General features: G+C 41.3%; 1 protein-coding gene across 2 annotated transcripts in view; it reads left to right on the forward strand.

The window, feature by feature from the left end:
* LOC148011748 (DNA polymerase delta subunit 1) overlaps positions 1 to 14,593 on the forward strand; it is a 70,608-nt gene that overhangs the window by 42,786 nt on the left and 13,229 nt on the right. For both annotated transcript variants that reach the window (XM_087670076.1, XM_087670075.1), the window contains exons 22-23: positions 6,287 to 6,401; positions 14,038 to 14,210. In XM_087670076.1, coding sequence (XP_087526202.1) covers positions 6,287 to 6,401; positions 14,038 to 14,210 — 288 coding nt within the window. The remainder of the gene's footprint in view (positions 1 to 6,286; positions 6,402 to 14,037; positions 14,211 to 14,593) is intronic.

A 14,593-nucleotide genomic window follows, 5' to 3' on the forward strand; every position in this document is an offset into this window, starting at 1 on the left:
ATCTTCAGTTAACATGCGTAAAAAAGATATGATACCTCTATGACCTTGATATGGGAGACAATAAATTTCATTCAAAACAAAAGATCGGAATGGAATAGTAACACACAGTCTCTTTTCAAAAAATATAAATTCATCATTATATGACAATGAATCAATAGAAATGAAATTATTTTGAACTAATTTTTGCCAATCAGAATGAAAAGTAATATCCTAGTGATATGTGTCTTTCATAGCAATCAAAGAATCAAAAGATATGATAGAAATATTATGAATTACAGGTCTTCTACTCAATGCATCAGCAACTACATTTTCTTTTTCAAGTTGGTATTGAATGATAGGATGAAAACTTTGAATGAAGGAAGCCCATTTGATATGACGGTCAGAAATTTGGGGTTGGCTAAGTAGATGTCTAATGCTTTGCTGGTCGGTCTTTATCATGAATTTTGAACCCATTAAATAATGCTTCCATTGTTTTAATGCTTGTACAACTGCTAATAGTTCTTTGTCATAAGTGGAATATTTGAGCTCAGAGGGTTTCAGCTTAGAACTAGAATATGCTATTGGATGGTTGTCTTGCATTAATACTGCTCCTATTCCTGATCCGCTAGCATCGGTCACAACTAGAAAGAATGGTCTGTTAAAATCAGGCAATTGTAAAACAGTGGTATTGGTTAATGCACGTTTAAGTAAATCAAAGGATTTCTGCTGATTTTCAGTCCATTGATAAACAATTCCTTTCTTAAGAAGTTTGGTTAATGGTAAAGCAAGTAATGAAAAATTACGTACAAACTTCCTATAGAAACTAGCAAGACCAAGGAATGAGCGTAGTTCATGTACATTTTTAGGAACATGCCAATGCAATATTGCATCAATTTTCTTAGGATCAACTTTAATTCCTTCTTTTGATACAATATGTTCTAAACATTCTATTTCTGTCTTAAAGAATTCACTCTTGTCAGGATTTGCAAACAATTGATTTTCTTTCAGTAATTGAAAAACTAATGATAAATGTTCATAATGCTTTTTTTCACTTTGACTAAACACCAAAATATCATCAAAGAAAACAATCATACAATACTGATATTTCAGGAAGATACGGTTCATCATTCTACTGAAAGTAGCAGGTGCATTAGTTAATCCGAATGGCATGACTAAGAATTCGTAATGGCCAAACTGTGTCCTGAATGCAGTCTTAAATATGTCGGATCTATCTAGCCTCACCTGATGATATCCAGACTTAAGGTCAATTTTACTAAATATAGAAGATCCTTGCAGTTTGTCCATAAGGTCATCAACTCTAGGTATAGGATACCTATTCTTTACAGTGATCTTATTTAATACTCGGTAGTCAATACACATACGATAGGTATTATTCTTTTTCTTGACTAGGAGTACAGGTACACCGAATGGGGAACTGCTAGGTCGAATTAAGCCTCTATTTAGTAATTCTTCAACTTGACTCTGGATTTCTTTTTGCTCTATTTGATTGTGCCTATATGGTGCTTTGCAAGGTGGTTGTGTGCCAGGTATTAGATCAATCTTATGGTCTTCTGGACGTGATGGTGGTAAACCTGGTGGTAGGTCTTCTGCAAAACAGTCCTTAAAATATGCAAGAAATTCCTTATGCCTAGGGTGCATATGATTTTCCTTGGCGTGCAATTCATTCACCCAAACGAGATATGATTTAGTATTCTTGCGTAGTGCACGTTTTGCTTGAGTATGCGAAAGCAGTGGAAAAATATGAGATGCATGCATATCATATAATATAATAGATTTTTCTTGAAAATTAATATTCATTGTGTGCGTAGAATAATCTATATTTGGATTATGCTAGTGTCTCCATGGCATTCCTAAAATAATGTCGCTTGACTATAGTGGGACAACTAAGAAATTTCTTCTTTCAATATATGGACCAATTTGAATTTCTAAATCTTGTACTTCTTGTGTGCCATTGTACCTAGTGCCTAAAAATGCAGCTTTTATACGATAATGCGTAGGTACTGTATGCAATTTCAATTCCTTTATCAATTTTGCTGAAATAAAGTCATGGGTACTACCGTCATCATGCAATATAGTTCTTTCTTTTCCTTGCACCATACATTTCATAGTCAACAATGAATGTGGAGTAGGCATACCTGGTAAAGTGTCGGAAGTAGTAGTAGGATCATCCTCATCTTCAGTGAAATCCGGCATATCCTCATACTCGTCTTCATCCATGGCTCCAAGGTAGTTGATATGTGCTGGTGGCTTCTTTGAATGACAATTTGCTGCGAGATGCCCTGGCTGGTGACACTTGTAGCATACTATTGGCTTGGCTTTGGTCACATTATTTGCAATGGCTGGAAGTTTGGGTACATTTGGATTTGCTTGTGGAATAGGCTTTGGGTTTGGATTGACAGTGGATGGTAATGCAGGTGGTTTAGGCCAATTCTTGCGGAAAGATGGTGATGAGAAACGACCTGGATTAAACCTTCTAAAATTGGAATTGAATTGTTTAGATCCATAATTACCGTTGGCTTGGAATTGCTGTGGTCGTCTGTCTCTTCCGCGTAACTTATCTTCAGTGTCGTGAGCTAAGGAGATGGCGTCTTCAAGGGTAGCAGGCTTGAACATGTTCACTTCAGCGTAGTAATGTCCAAGAAGTCCAGACATATACTTCCGCTTATGTGTCGTCTCTGGTACGTCTTCAAGCATGCGTAGCTGTAGGAGTGCATTCCAAAAACGCTCTGTATACTGTGGAATAGGCTCACGATCTCGCTGTTGAAGTAAATCCCATTGCTTGATAGCCTTCTCATGAAATTGCGGTGGAAGGAAATTTTGCATGAACTTCTTCTTGAAATCTTCCCAAGTAGCAGGACATTCTATGCTCTTGCGGACTACAGTCCACCAAAGTGATGCTCTGTCTATTAAATGATTAGTAACACACTTGATTTTATCTTTTTCTGGATAATTTTCCTCATGGAAATAGTCATCAAACTGGCTAATGAATGATAAAGTAGTCTTTCCTTCTCGTATGCCATTGAAAGTGCGAAACTTGAAACTTCGTTTACTTATCTTGGATTTCTTGCGAATGGTTTGTGCTTCAAGAGTAGCGTCGATGGTACGTCGAATCAAATCTTCAGCTTGAGGTTTTTCTTTATCGGTGGACGCTCTTTGAAGTTTTGTCAATTGCGCTTGCAATGCTTGCCTAGCCCTTCGCTCTTCTTCTAATTGTAGCATGATTAGATCCAGCTTTTGTTCCATGGTAGGCTCAGGTAAGTCGTCTTCAGTCATAGGATCATCCATATGTGGAGTAGTCATCCTGTAAAACTCAATAAACCTTTCTCACTCAAAATCAGGTTAGCGGGATGAGCGTAGCTCAAATTCGGGGTTACAAGGCTATGTATTTTTTGGGTATTTCTTCTTCAATTTTCAGAAAATCTGCAATATTTCTGTCTCCATTTGTTGAAAGTACTTCAACGAACTTGTAGATAGGTAGAACAGCTTGTTGCGAATAACTTTTCAGTTTAGAGTTTTTGCATCCGAACAAGTCTTCTATGAGTTTTAAGCATTAGTCAGTTCTGATTTAGTCTGACTTGCAGAGTTGCAGACTTAGCAGACTTGCAGAGTTGTTGACTTGCTGAACTTAGGCCGACTTGCAAAACTTGCAGAACTTGATTTCAATTGACTTGCTGTACTTGATTTCAGAAGTGCGGGACCTGGAGTATATCGACTTGTCTGCCCTGTGTAACTTGTAGTGACTTAAGCTTAAGTGATTAAGCTTAAGCTTAATAAGCTTAATGGTGGACTAGCAGGGCGGCGTGAAATTTCGTGGGGGAGGGGGGAGCGTTTTTGATCGCGCGGATTTTTCGGGGCCACACTCTGACATGCCGAGGTGAATTGGAGAAGCCTTAAGCTTATAAAGCTTTATAATTAAGCTTTTGATTAAGAAGATTAAGAATTTTCTCACTGTTTCTTCACGACTTGTTGATGGAGATGTATGCGTGGTCCTTCGCCTGCAGAGCCTGGTCCTTCGCGATCCGACAGTGGAAACAGGGGTTTTTGATCGCCAGAAGTCTGCCTGTATCGACGGTTTGCGACGAGATTGACTGTAGAGCCCGTTTGTTCCTGGAGCTCTGCCTTCGCCCGAGATTGGTAGCGATTGGAAGCTCTTGATCTCTGCTCCGCTCTGATACCACTGGTGCGCAGATCGGTCGCAGATAGCTCACGTAGTGAATCCCTGAAGGTCCCCAAGAACAATGAACTCTACCTTTTTGCACAAAAAACAATGTAAAAGCATGCACGACAAGAGACAAGAGACAAATTGGGTTCAATCTCCCCCATGCCTTGTGTGAGCGCTTCACAAAGCATGTATTTTATGTATATTTCCAATCTTCATGCTCAATAATAGCCCAATTACAAAAATATGACAAGCTTTTAGCTTTTGAGTTTGCTTTCTACAAAAATAGGAAAATAAAGCTAATGGATGGTGCCCATAGAGTTTGGCACGCCCAATCTCAATGTCCAAATAGAAATAACATATCCGGGCGCATAAGCGCATACAAAATAATAATCAATAATCAATGTCTCTATAGACATAACAAAATATAGGCGTGGCACCTATCAAAATATAATCCAAATGTCGAATACCTGCTAGACTCCAACGCTTTCCTCCGCCACTGCTGCTATCTCTACACATCAACTGAAGCATTCACAATCGTTAGTAAAATAATACAATTAAACCGACAAAAGTGAATACCTAGCAGTTTTCAGCTACATAAATAAATCAACTGGTTAGAAATAAATCCTAACCCTAATTTATTACGAGTGCGCACTCTAAACTCATAAACGTTTATTAATTTAATATGCATTTTGCGGAATCACTCGCTATGGAATCACCCATGTACACACTAAATTAATGAAATGCCCGAAAAGGACAGGCGTCCCCATCAACTTCTCGCACAAAGAATCCTCTTTGTGTATGAGCCCCGGTCATCTAAGTTTACGGAATCCACCGTAAAACCTCACGGAATCCATCGTGGCACGGAATCCACCGTGGAATATGCCTCCTGGCATCAACTAATTAGGGATGTGCTTCATTAATGGAGAATAATGGATGGGATATGCTCTTTTGCACTACATCCCTACAACCCCTTTTGTCATAGATTTACTTGGTTCTTAGTAGTGTAACATATTTGGTTCTTTGTTTTGGCTGTTTGGGTCTAGGTAGCTAGCATTACCCCATGGAGTTGGGCTTTTGGATGGCTCTTTATTGTTTGACATCCATCATATTTTAGGTTGCTCTTTGACATACTTTGATATTGGGCATTGTGGCACAATTGGATCATGCGAAATGACTATTTATTGGGCCATTAGTGGAGTGAAGGGACAGACTCAACACTTGCAAGGCATGTTACTTTTGTAGTTGTCTTTAGATGTCACTACCAGCATTATAATCAGGGAGCATGCTGATCCTTGGATTGTGGCTCTTTCTTCAGTTCCTTTTCATATCTGAGTCCTTGGTTTTTATAATTAGATCCTTCATCTTAACATGTTCATGTAAAATGCTAATACTGGGCCAAGTGGCCTGTTTATGTCTTCTTTTTCATCATTAATGATTTATCCACATGAAACAAAATGGAAGGATTCTTGTTAGTTGATGGTGAGTGAACTTTAGGGATCTTATCGCAAAGCAGAGTCTTTGACATGGTTTTTTGTTAGCCTTACACATTGAGAATTGAATGCTCTAGTTTCTTTCTCCTACATGTGTGAACCATGCAAACAATGATTTTGTTGCAATGTTAGGCTCTCGACGTCAGCTCTCAATTTTCAGAGGCTAAGAACATGATTCTCTGTTTTCCATGTTCAGAACAGGGCCTCAGCAATTTCATTTTTCTAGTAGCTGTGTGCCATTTTGACCTTTTTTTGTTGTGCATGTGGGGCTTTTCCATGCTGGCAATTAGGCAGGTAATAAATGTAAAATAACATGATTAAAATAAAAAAGGGGATATGATGATGCAGGACTAAGTACTTTTGCCCTCTCCCAAACTATCATACTAGCATCACATGTAACTCTACACTACTGCCTGAATCATGCTACTGTGACACAATTAAAGTTGTGCATGTGTGTTGCACATTTGTAGATCTTGGATACACTTGATTATCAATGCTTTTAGACATTGGGGCATGAAGTCTCTAGTATGAATTTCATAATATTGACTTGTATCTGAGATCATTTCTTTTGGTAGTGTTTGCTTGTTTCTAATGGAAAATTGCAACTTTGTCATTTTTCTTTGTTTTTTATCAGCCTATCAAGTTAGAGTTTGAGAAAGTATACTTTCCATATTTGCTTATCAGCAAGAAAAGATATGCAGGGTTGCTTTGGACAAAACCTGAGACACATGATAAAATGGATACAAAAGGTGAGGACACTTTCTATCTTCATATCATTGCACCAGTAAAACTGTGAGACTCTGCTTGAACAAGAATATTTGAAAATGGTTTGAAAAGTGATTTTCTTCAAGTACTGGCAGTTATTCAGCTGACAAAAAATATTGAAAGAGTTTGCACGCCAAGAATCTTGGCCAAAGCCTTCCAGATGGATGTGATCTGGGTCCTAATGTAAATCTGTTTGACCCTTCTCAAACGTTGTTATAAACCACAACCTGGTGCAAATGTGCTGCAGAGATTTGGGGGATTCAAGGATGAGCTTAGGAGTACTTGCTTCTTATATTGCTAAAAGGACACAATCATAGTATTGGAGCAGCTTGGCGAACCTTCAACAAGTGAGACTGAGCTAGGCCTGTAGGAATATATTTGAGAATATGGAGTTCATCTCATGGGATACAAGGTGCTTGTCTAATGTAAACAATTTTGATTCTCAAGAATGAACCCAGGCCCAGCCAATCAGGAAAATGCAAAGTAATGGAATTGTGTGAACAGTCCACACATAATATTTAGCACCAAATATCTTACCCTCGACATATGCATATTCCTATTTTAGGGTTTTGAACAAGCCTCCTGTAAGGAAATGCTAGGGCTAACACAGAGAAACACAAAGTGTATGTCCATAAAACACTCAGTAGGGTGAAGCTTTCCCCCCGAATTCCCACCCAATACTACAATCCCTTTCCTTGCTCTCATCTTCAGGCATGGACTCCTTTAAGTTCAGGACAGTTGATTTTACTACATCAACACAGTTTTTCCTGTTTCTAAAATATCCCTATTTCTATATCTTTGAAGTTCAGTGTAGTCAATCAAATTGCTTTTGGTGGCTTTTTGACCTGCACTTGCATGATGAAATCTGAAGAGTGTTTGACTGTTTCTCCTGCCGAGCCTTAGGGCTCGTGTGTATGTCTCAGTTGGAGTGGCCAAACTGTTTCTCTTTCCTTTACGCTTGTTGTCCTGTTTGATTTTCTTCTAATAGAAGGAGAGAAATGAAAACAAGTATTAAACACTGTTTGGAGGCCCATGATCCTTGTGAAAGAAAGTTATATTAATGTCTTGTGGAGGCCAAAACTGACGTAAAGGACAAAATTAGATACATCAGTCATCATTTGTACATTCCACTTTGGGTGCCAAAAGGCATAGTCAACTAGTAAACTAAAGAACAAAAAATGAAAGTAAACTCTAAGATCAACCTGTCTGAGTACAATATATCAAAAGATCCATCTAGGCATTTTAAAAATTGTGATGGCCACTTCCTTTCTACTTTAGATGTCCGGATATTCTGCAATGATTTGCTCTACCTCGTCTATAGGCTGCTGATTTCCCTATCTTCAAGGTTCATGTACCTTGGCCAATTCTTGTTTTTTGTTCTTGAGTTGGGTGGGTGCGAGGTCATTTGCCATCCATGTCTTGGTTCCTTGGAAGGATCTAGTTTGCTTCATTACCTCTTGTCTTTTCTTGCATTGTTGTATATTGTCATAGTAGATGATTTCCTTTGACTGTAATTTAGGGATTTCCAATATGAATGAAGGGAATGGCCCTACATAGCTTTCTTTGTATTATTTCTTGTTCTGGAAAAAGGCGTCTTTCTCTATTGCTTTATCCACTAGGTTCTCAACCTTATCCCATCTTTCATCCAAGCCACCTGCTCTAATTTCCTTGGCAACCTATTCTTGTTGTTGTTTTTCTTCAATCTGTGTTATGACTTCTTTTACTAGAATCTTTTTTTTGTGGTTCAGATTCTTGTACCTGATGGACGATCTTGTCTTTAGTCTTCTTCTGTTGGCTGATGTGTTCTTCCAGTGTTTGAACTTTCTTCTTTGTTTTTGTCAGCTCCTCTAGCATTTTGGTTTCTTGTTATAGTTGTTGGACCATATCCAATAGTTATCGATCCCATGGGAAGGGCTTGGTGGTTGGTTTCATGGGGGTGAGGCCAGTACCTTGGAGACGCTCTGTTTGGTTGCCATCTTTGCCCGTAGATGGGGGTGTAGATAAAACTGGGTAGCTGTTACTGCTGTGATGCCCTGGCGGTCTGATGGACAGCCCCTTGCCCTCAGGTGGCAGGGACCACTTCACCCTACTGTGGCTGAATTGATAGACAGGTGGGTTTCAAGGCTGGTTGGGCAGGCGTAGGCAGGTGGCAGCACTCTGAGAGAGAGAGAGAGAGAGAGAGAGAGAGAGAGAGAGAGAGAGAGAGAGCTGCACTTGACGCTGACGTCAAGCTCTACCGTTGATTTCTTGCTTTGGTTGCCCCGTCGTCTGCTCGCTTGTTCACCCCGTCGCCTGGTCGCCTGTTCGTCCCGTTACCTGGTTGCCTGTGCGCCCAGTTACCTGTTCGCCCCGTTGCCTATTCGATTGTTCGTGGCACCCAAGTGATTCCCTGCTGCGGCTGTGGCTTTGGCCATCGCCCTGTTCCTTCCCCGCAAACGCCGCCCCGCCCTGCGGACTTCCCCCTTCGTGGGTGCCGTCCGCCTACGCCCTATTGCTGCGACCAGGGCTTCGCCCCGCTAAAGATGCCATGGCCGCTGTGGGAACTGTGCCAGTCCCCCCAAGCCTAAGGGCCATGAATCGCAACCGTTTATGTATGTTATGGGACACTGCTAAGAAAAGGCCTACATGGCTTCGTATTAATTGCTCTGGCATGTATCCTTTGCACTTTCGTTTGAAATGGGGCAACTTTGCAGGACAGTGCTTTTCGTGTGGAAAATTGGGGCATTTTATGGCCGAATGCCTAGGGAAGCAACCGTCTTCAGATGATGAGCATGTTGTGTTGCCTATGGAAGACATGGTGCTTGATGCTCCGTCGGCTACACCCTTCTGCTACAGGGTTTACTTTCCACTCGGCGCAGTATGCAACTATATGGTCGTGGTTGGACCGAATGTACATCATGCAGGATGATGATTTTCTTCTTGAGATGTTGGAAATGGCAGTCTTGCAGCAATATGCCTTGTCGGACTATTTTCCTCTCCAGCTTGAGATCCTTGCACAACCCATTGCACCTTTTATGCAATTGTTGGATAAACTCCCTTTATGTTTTAACTCCTCTTGTTTGAAGCATTCACTCTTTCGGGGCTATATGCAGCAATGGATTGATAGATTTTTATTGGACTTCGCCTCGGAGGGCACTGCTTCCTTTGAACGATTGCTCTCTAACGTGTAGTGGATTGCTCGGCAATATGGGATCCACCATGCCTCTCTTTGTCGGCGGCGTTGACATGCAACGGAGGACTTACTGTTGTTTGCTGTTGGTGGACACTCCAGAGGATGAATTTCTACTGTCACTGGCGTTGCGTTTGGCTGATCTTATTAAAGATTTTGAGTTGAAATCTTATCAGCAGGCCAAATTGCAAAATTTGACTGAGAATTTGCAAGATAATGCTTGTCAAACTCATAAGTCAATATATGTAGGAATTATTTTCTAGATCTTCTTGATTCTTCTCAGTCACCTTCTGACCAGGTTACGCATGCACTTTCACTCTTCTATGATTTGGTCCGACATTAGGTTCCACTTGATATGCAAACTACTTTGGAGACAGATATTTGTGAGGAGGAGGTTATGGATGTTTTATTGCACCTGCCTAAGGATAAAAGTCCCGGTTGGGATGGTCTCACCAATGAATTCTTTGAGAGTTCTGCTATCCAATTGGTGAAGCCATTGACCGCTATGTTTCAGCAGGTTTGGGAAACAGGGTTCATGCCCTCCTCATGGAAAGAAGGGCTTATCAAATTGCTTCCAAAGGTTCCTTCGCCGTCATTGTTGCAGCATTGGAGACCAATCTCTTTGATGGGTTCGATGTATAAAATCTTTTCCAAAGTGCTGGCGAATCGGCTCCACAAGCATCTTCCGGCCATTGTGCATCCTCTTCAATATGGTTTCATTAAGGGCCGCAACATTCTACATAATATCTTAAATGTGCAAATGGCTATTGACTATGCAAGGCACTCTAGTTTGGAAGTGGTATTGATTCAATTGGATCTGGAAAAGGCTTTTGACTATTTAGACTGGTCTTTCATTGCAGAACTTATGTCTACTATGGGCTTTGGCACTCGGATGTCCCGCTTGATTTACACCATTAGTGCTACGGCTTCTTCGCGAGTTATGCTAAATGGTGGTGTTACAGAGCCCTTTGTCCTTGCACGCTTTGTGAGACAAGGTTGTCCTTTGAGTCCTCTCTTCTTTGCCCTAGCGACTCATCGTGTTCTTTCGATGTTATCTTTCATGGCAGCTTCTTCTCAATTGGCCGGATTGTCTCTTCCTTTTGGTCAACACTTCATTAGTCAATCTTTGGCTGATGACAGCTTTATGATTTTATGTGCGGACAAGGACAATATTTGCAAAGCATTAGATGTCTGGACGCTCTTTGGCCAAGCTTCTGGTCTTTGTATCAATACTTCCAAATCAGCCATTCTCAATTGCACGGAGCGCGATTTACAGTCATTGGGCTGGCAAGGTCAGGTTATTCCCTGTGGTTCCATTGTCAGGCATCTTGGGTACCCTTTGGGTGTTGATGTTTGACCAAAACAACTACTACAGTGGATTTTACAGAAATTGGCAGCGAAGTTTCTGTATTGGAAGTCTCAAGCTTGGCCCTTCCATGTTCGCCTCAAAGTGGCTCAGAGAATTATGTTGTCAATGCTCACATATTTCTTGCCATTGCTGCCTTGGACTCCTACTACTTTGAATGCTCTCACTTGGCCCATTCGTTTCATGTTATGGAAGAAGGATTCATTGCATGCAGGTATTTCGTGGGTTTCGTGGTCGCATACATGTACCCCCAAACGCTTGGGTGGTGGGGCCATTTTGGATGCCGAAACTCGTATGCTGGCCCTTCGTTGGTCTCTTTTTCGTGCCATGTGTGTGGAGCATCACCCATGGGCCGTGATAGCCTGTTATTTTCTTGAGGACTGGAGGCTTCTGCATGGTAATACACAAATTCGAAGCTCTTGGTGGCATGTTCTTAATGCAGACTCTCGGTTTTCGAGTCCTTTCGCATCCCTGCTTGTTCATTTGGTCGGCTCTTGGCAATTGGTTCTCCAGAAGGCGCGTTGGCGTCCAGCGGAGGACCGCTTACATATTAACTCTTTTCAACTGGAATTGTTGGCAGCCTCGAGATTACTTTCATGGGAAGGCAAACATGAGCTCAGACCACAATTTAACCGCATTGCTCGTTTGGGCTTGACTTCAGTTAGATGCCACCCTTGCCAGTCGTAATGTCTTCATATCCTTTCGTACTACCAGAAGGCTTTTGCGAATCCCTTGTGGATACCATGATTTATGGGAATAGCTTTTGTTAGTGCTCCAAAGCAGGCAACCCTTTCCTGCCCTTGCTGTGGATCGCCCTTGGCAGGACTGAGTCCTGCCAGGTCGGTTGATTTTGGAAAAGGCCTCGGGTAGCCAGGTGTACCATCTTCTGATTAAAGATCATCAATGGCTGGTTACTATAGCTAATATTGTATGGGGGTTGCGGAAATCTCAGTCATGGTGGAAGGCAACTGTGATGGAGGGTTGGGTGAACAAGACACCTTTCAAATGCAAGGTCTTTCTTTGGAGGGTAATGATTGGTGGTCTTCCTCTTGCCTCGGCCCTTTCCAAGCGTCGAATCTCTAATGGCAATTGTTTCTTCTGCACCACGACGGTGGAATCGGCCCGTCATTGATTTATCTCTTGCCCTCTCGTTAAGAATATCTGGTCGCTTTTGTCAGTGGTTTGGCGAGCGGTGGTTGGTTTCTCGCCGAGCCCTTTCGATTGGGTTTTTGTACGCCCAAAATACCCCACAGTGGCATAGTTGCACATGAAGATCTTGTTCCATTTTCTTAGATACTGGGGATGCTGGCACAATTGGACCACTCGGAATGCCTTTCTTTTTGATTCGGCATCTAATGTTCTGGGACACATTGCCAGGCTTAAAGGCCTCTTGCTTTGGCAGATAGATCTCATTCGGCACTCTGACTTGCTCCCTCGTGAAGACTTACTTCCCTGGCATATGGCAATTTCTATTGTCTTTGCCACGACTTGTGTATCTCTATCCGGGTTTTGTACTGACAGTTTACACACGCTGGCTTACAGCCATCGTGTATCCTGTAATCATGTAAACTTGTACCTTCTTTCGTAATTAATACAATTACCTTTTACGAAAAAAGAGAGAGAGAGAGAGAGAGAGCATGTCTGCTTTGATCGGCTTAGGTCAAGTGTAGGGCAGTCCAGGCTATAGTCAAAGGGGGGTAGTTTGTCAATCTGCTGCCAATGTAGACTCATCCATGTACTCATCTGAGGATACCAACAATGTCTGTCACCATCTGCTGCTAGCTGTCTAGAAGAGGCTAGGGCTAGCTGTGGGTATCTATCTTAGGGGAGGTCCCATAGTCTATGTATGAAAGTCACTGCTTGGACCAAGGCCTCAACCACCATGGATGATGCTCCCAGCTGAGCTCTGATATTCTCATGTGGGGTCGAGGTCTTCGCTCGTATCATACGTGAGATCATCATGACAAGTGGTCTTTCCATATGCTCCCACCCGTCATAGTATTCCTTCTCTAGTCCATCTTGGTCTCCCAAAGGCAATATGGCATATGGTGATCTCTATTACTTCTTTGCCATGAAATTTGTACTCTTTTAGTTGTCTGGTCTTCTGTGAAGCGAGTTTATGCACGATGGCCTAGACCCATCCTGCATCTTGTAATCATGTAATCTTGTACTTTTTGGTAATTAATACAATTACCTATTATGGAGAGAGAGAGAGAGAGAGAGAGAGAGAGAGAGAGAGAGAGAGAGAGAGAGAGAGAGAGAGGCATCATGATGCTGACTTTACGCATTGTCTTCATTTCAAATTTGGTTATGGCATGTTAACATAGTGGAATGTGCTGACTATTTGATTAAGTTTTCTGAAAATCAGAATCCAGAACACAAGCTCTTGAGCAAGTCACAAAGTGCCATACAAGACTCTGCCATCTGTAAAGCTGAGATGGCAGTATTATGATCTTTAGTTCCAGGCTGACTGAAATCTTTCCAATTTTTTTTTTCTTGCTTTTAGCATACATTCTTTTGCAGAATATGATCCAACAAATCTGTCATTTGGGAGCTTGGAGTGAAATAAATCTTATGTGTTGGGTGCATGGCCTTGTTACCTAGCTCAACTTTGGCTGGATGTTTCCTGCTGTTAGCATGCATTCTTTTGTAACATGTGATCCAATGAGGCTGTCATTCAGGAGCCTGCAATGATATAAATCTTGTGTCAAGTGCATTTTCTTGTTACCTAGCCTCAGCTTTGAGCTGGATAAACATACACCATTTTATGAAGTGACTTGTCTAAAGCAAGATTCTTTATTCTAAATTCAAAATCCTGATACGAGGAAAGTGTGGACATTTCCATTGTATTCTTATCAGCAGGCTTGGAGGCTTTTTGCTTTGCCCAAGGGATTGAAACCAAACTGTTTATACTTCCAGTCTAGATGAACCATTTCTATTATGCCATTCAATGTTTAAGTGCGATCAAAGATGGTACACACTAAGAAACATAGGAATCATGAACTTTCTAGGGCTCAACCTTACCTGTATGCTCTGTACATCGCTCCAGTCCTAGCTAACAAAGACAAACCCTGATGTGTTTCAGGTATAGAAACAGTACGTAGAGATAATTGTTTGCTGGTGAAGAATGTGGTGACGGAATGCTTACACAAGATACTTATTGAGCGCAATATACCTGGTGCTGTTCAGTTTGTTAAGAATACTATTGCGGACTTGTTGATGAATCGCATGGATCTCTCTCTTCTTGTCATTACGAAGGTATGGTAAACTAAGTTGTTTCAAGTATTTCAGCAACTTGCACCAGTTTTTTGAAAGCAGGTGTGTCCAAACATCATCAGAACTTTGTGCAACTTAGTTCAGCATCTCACAAAGGACGCATGGAAGTTCTGCTTTATATGTTGCACGTATGCCTTCTGGGTTGCTCCATGGCTAGTGAGCAAATGACATTGCTCATTAATTCTCCTTGAACATGCTGCGCTCCTTCTAATACTGAATCTATTAAGATCACCGAGTAAGGCTTTTCAGTAATTTGATTGAATTAGAGTTGTTGCTTTCATGTTAAGTGAATGATAGTTCATATCAATTTTATGTAATCTCTATCTCATACTCAGCATTTGTCTTTGAAAATACAATCATGTGTG

Source organism: Lygodium microphyllum, chromosome 28 (assembly GCF_053477565.2).
Source record: "Lygodium microphyllum isolate KBCC chromosome 28, Lygodium_microphyllum_v1.1.10, whole genome shotgun sequence".
Classification (NCBI taxonomy): Eukaryota; Viridiplantae; Streptophyta; class Polypodiopsida; order Schizaeales; family Lygodiaceae; genus Lygodium; species Lygodium microphyllum.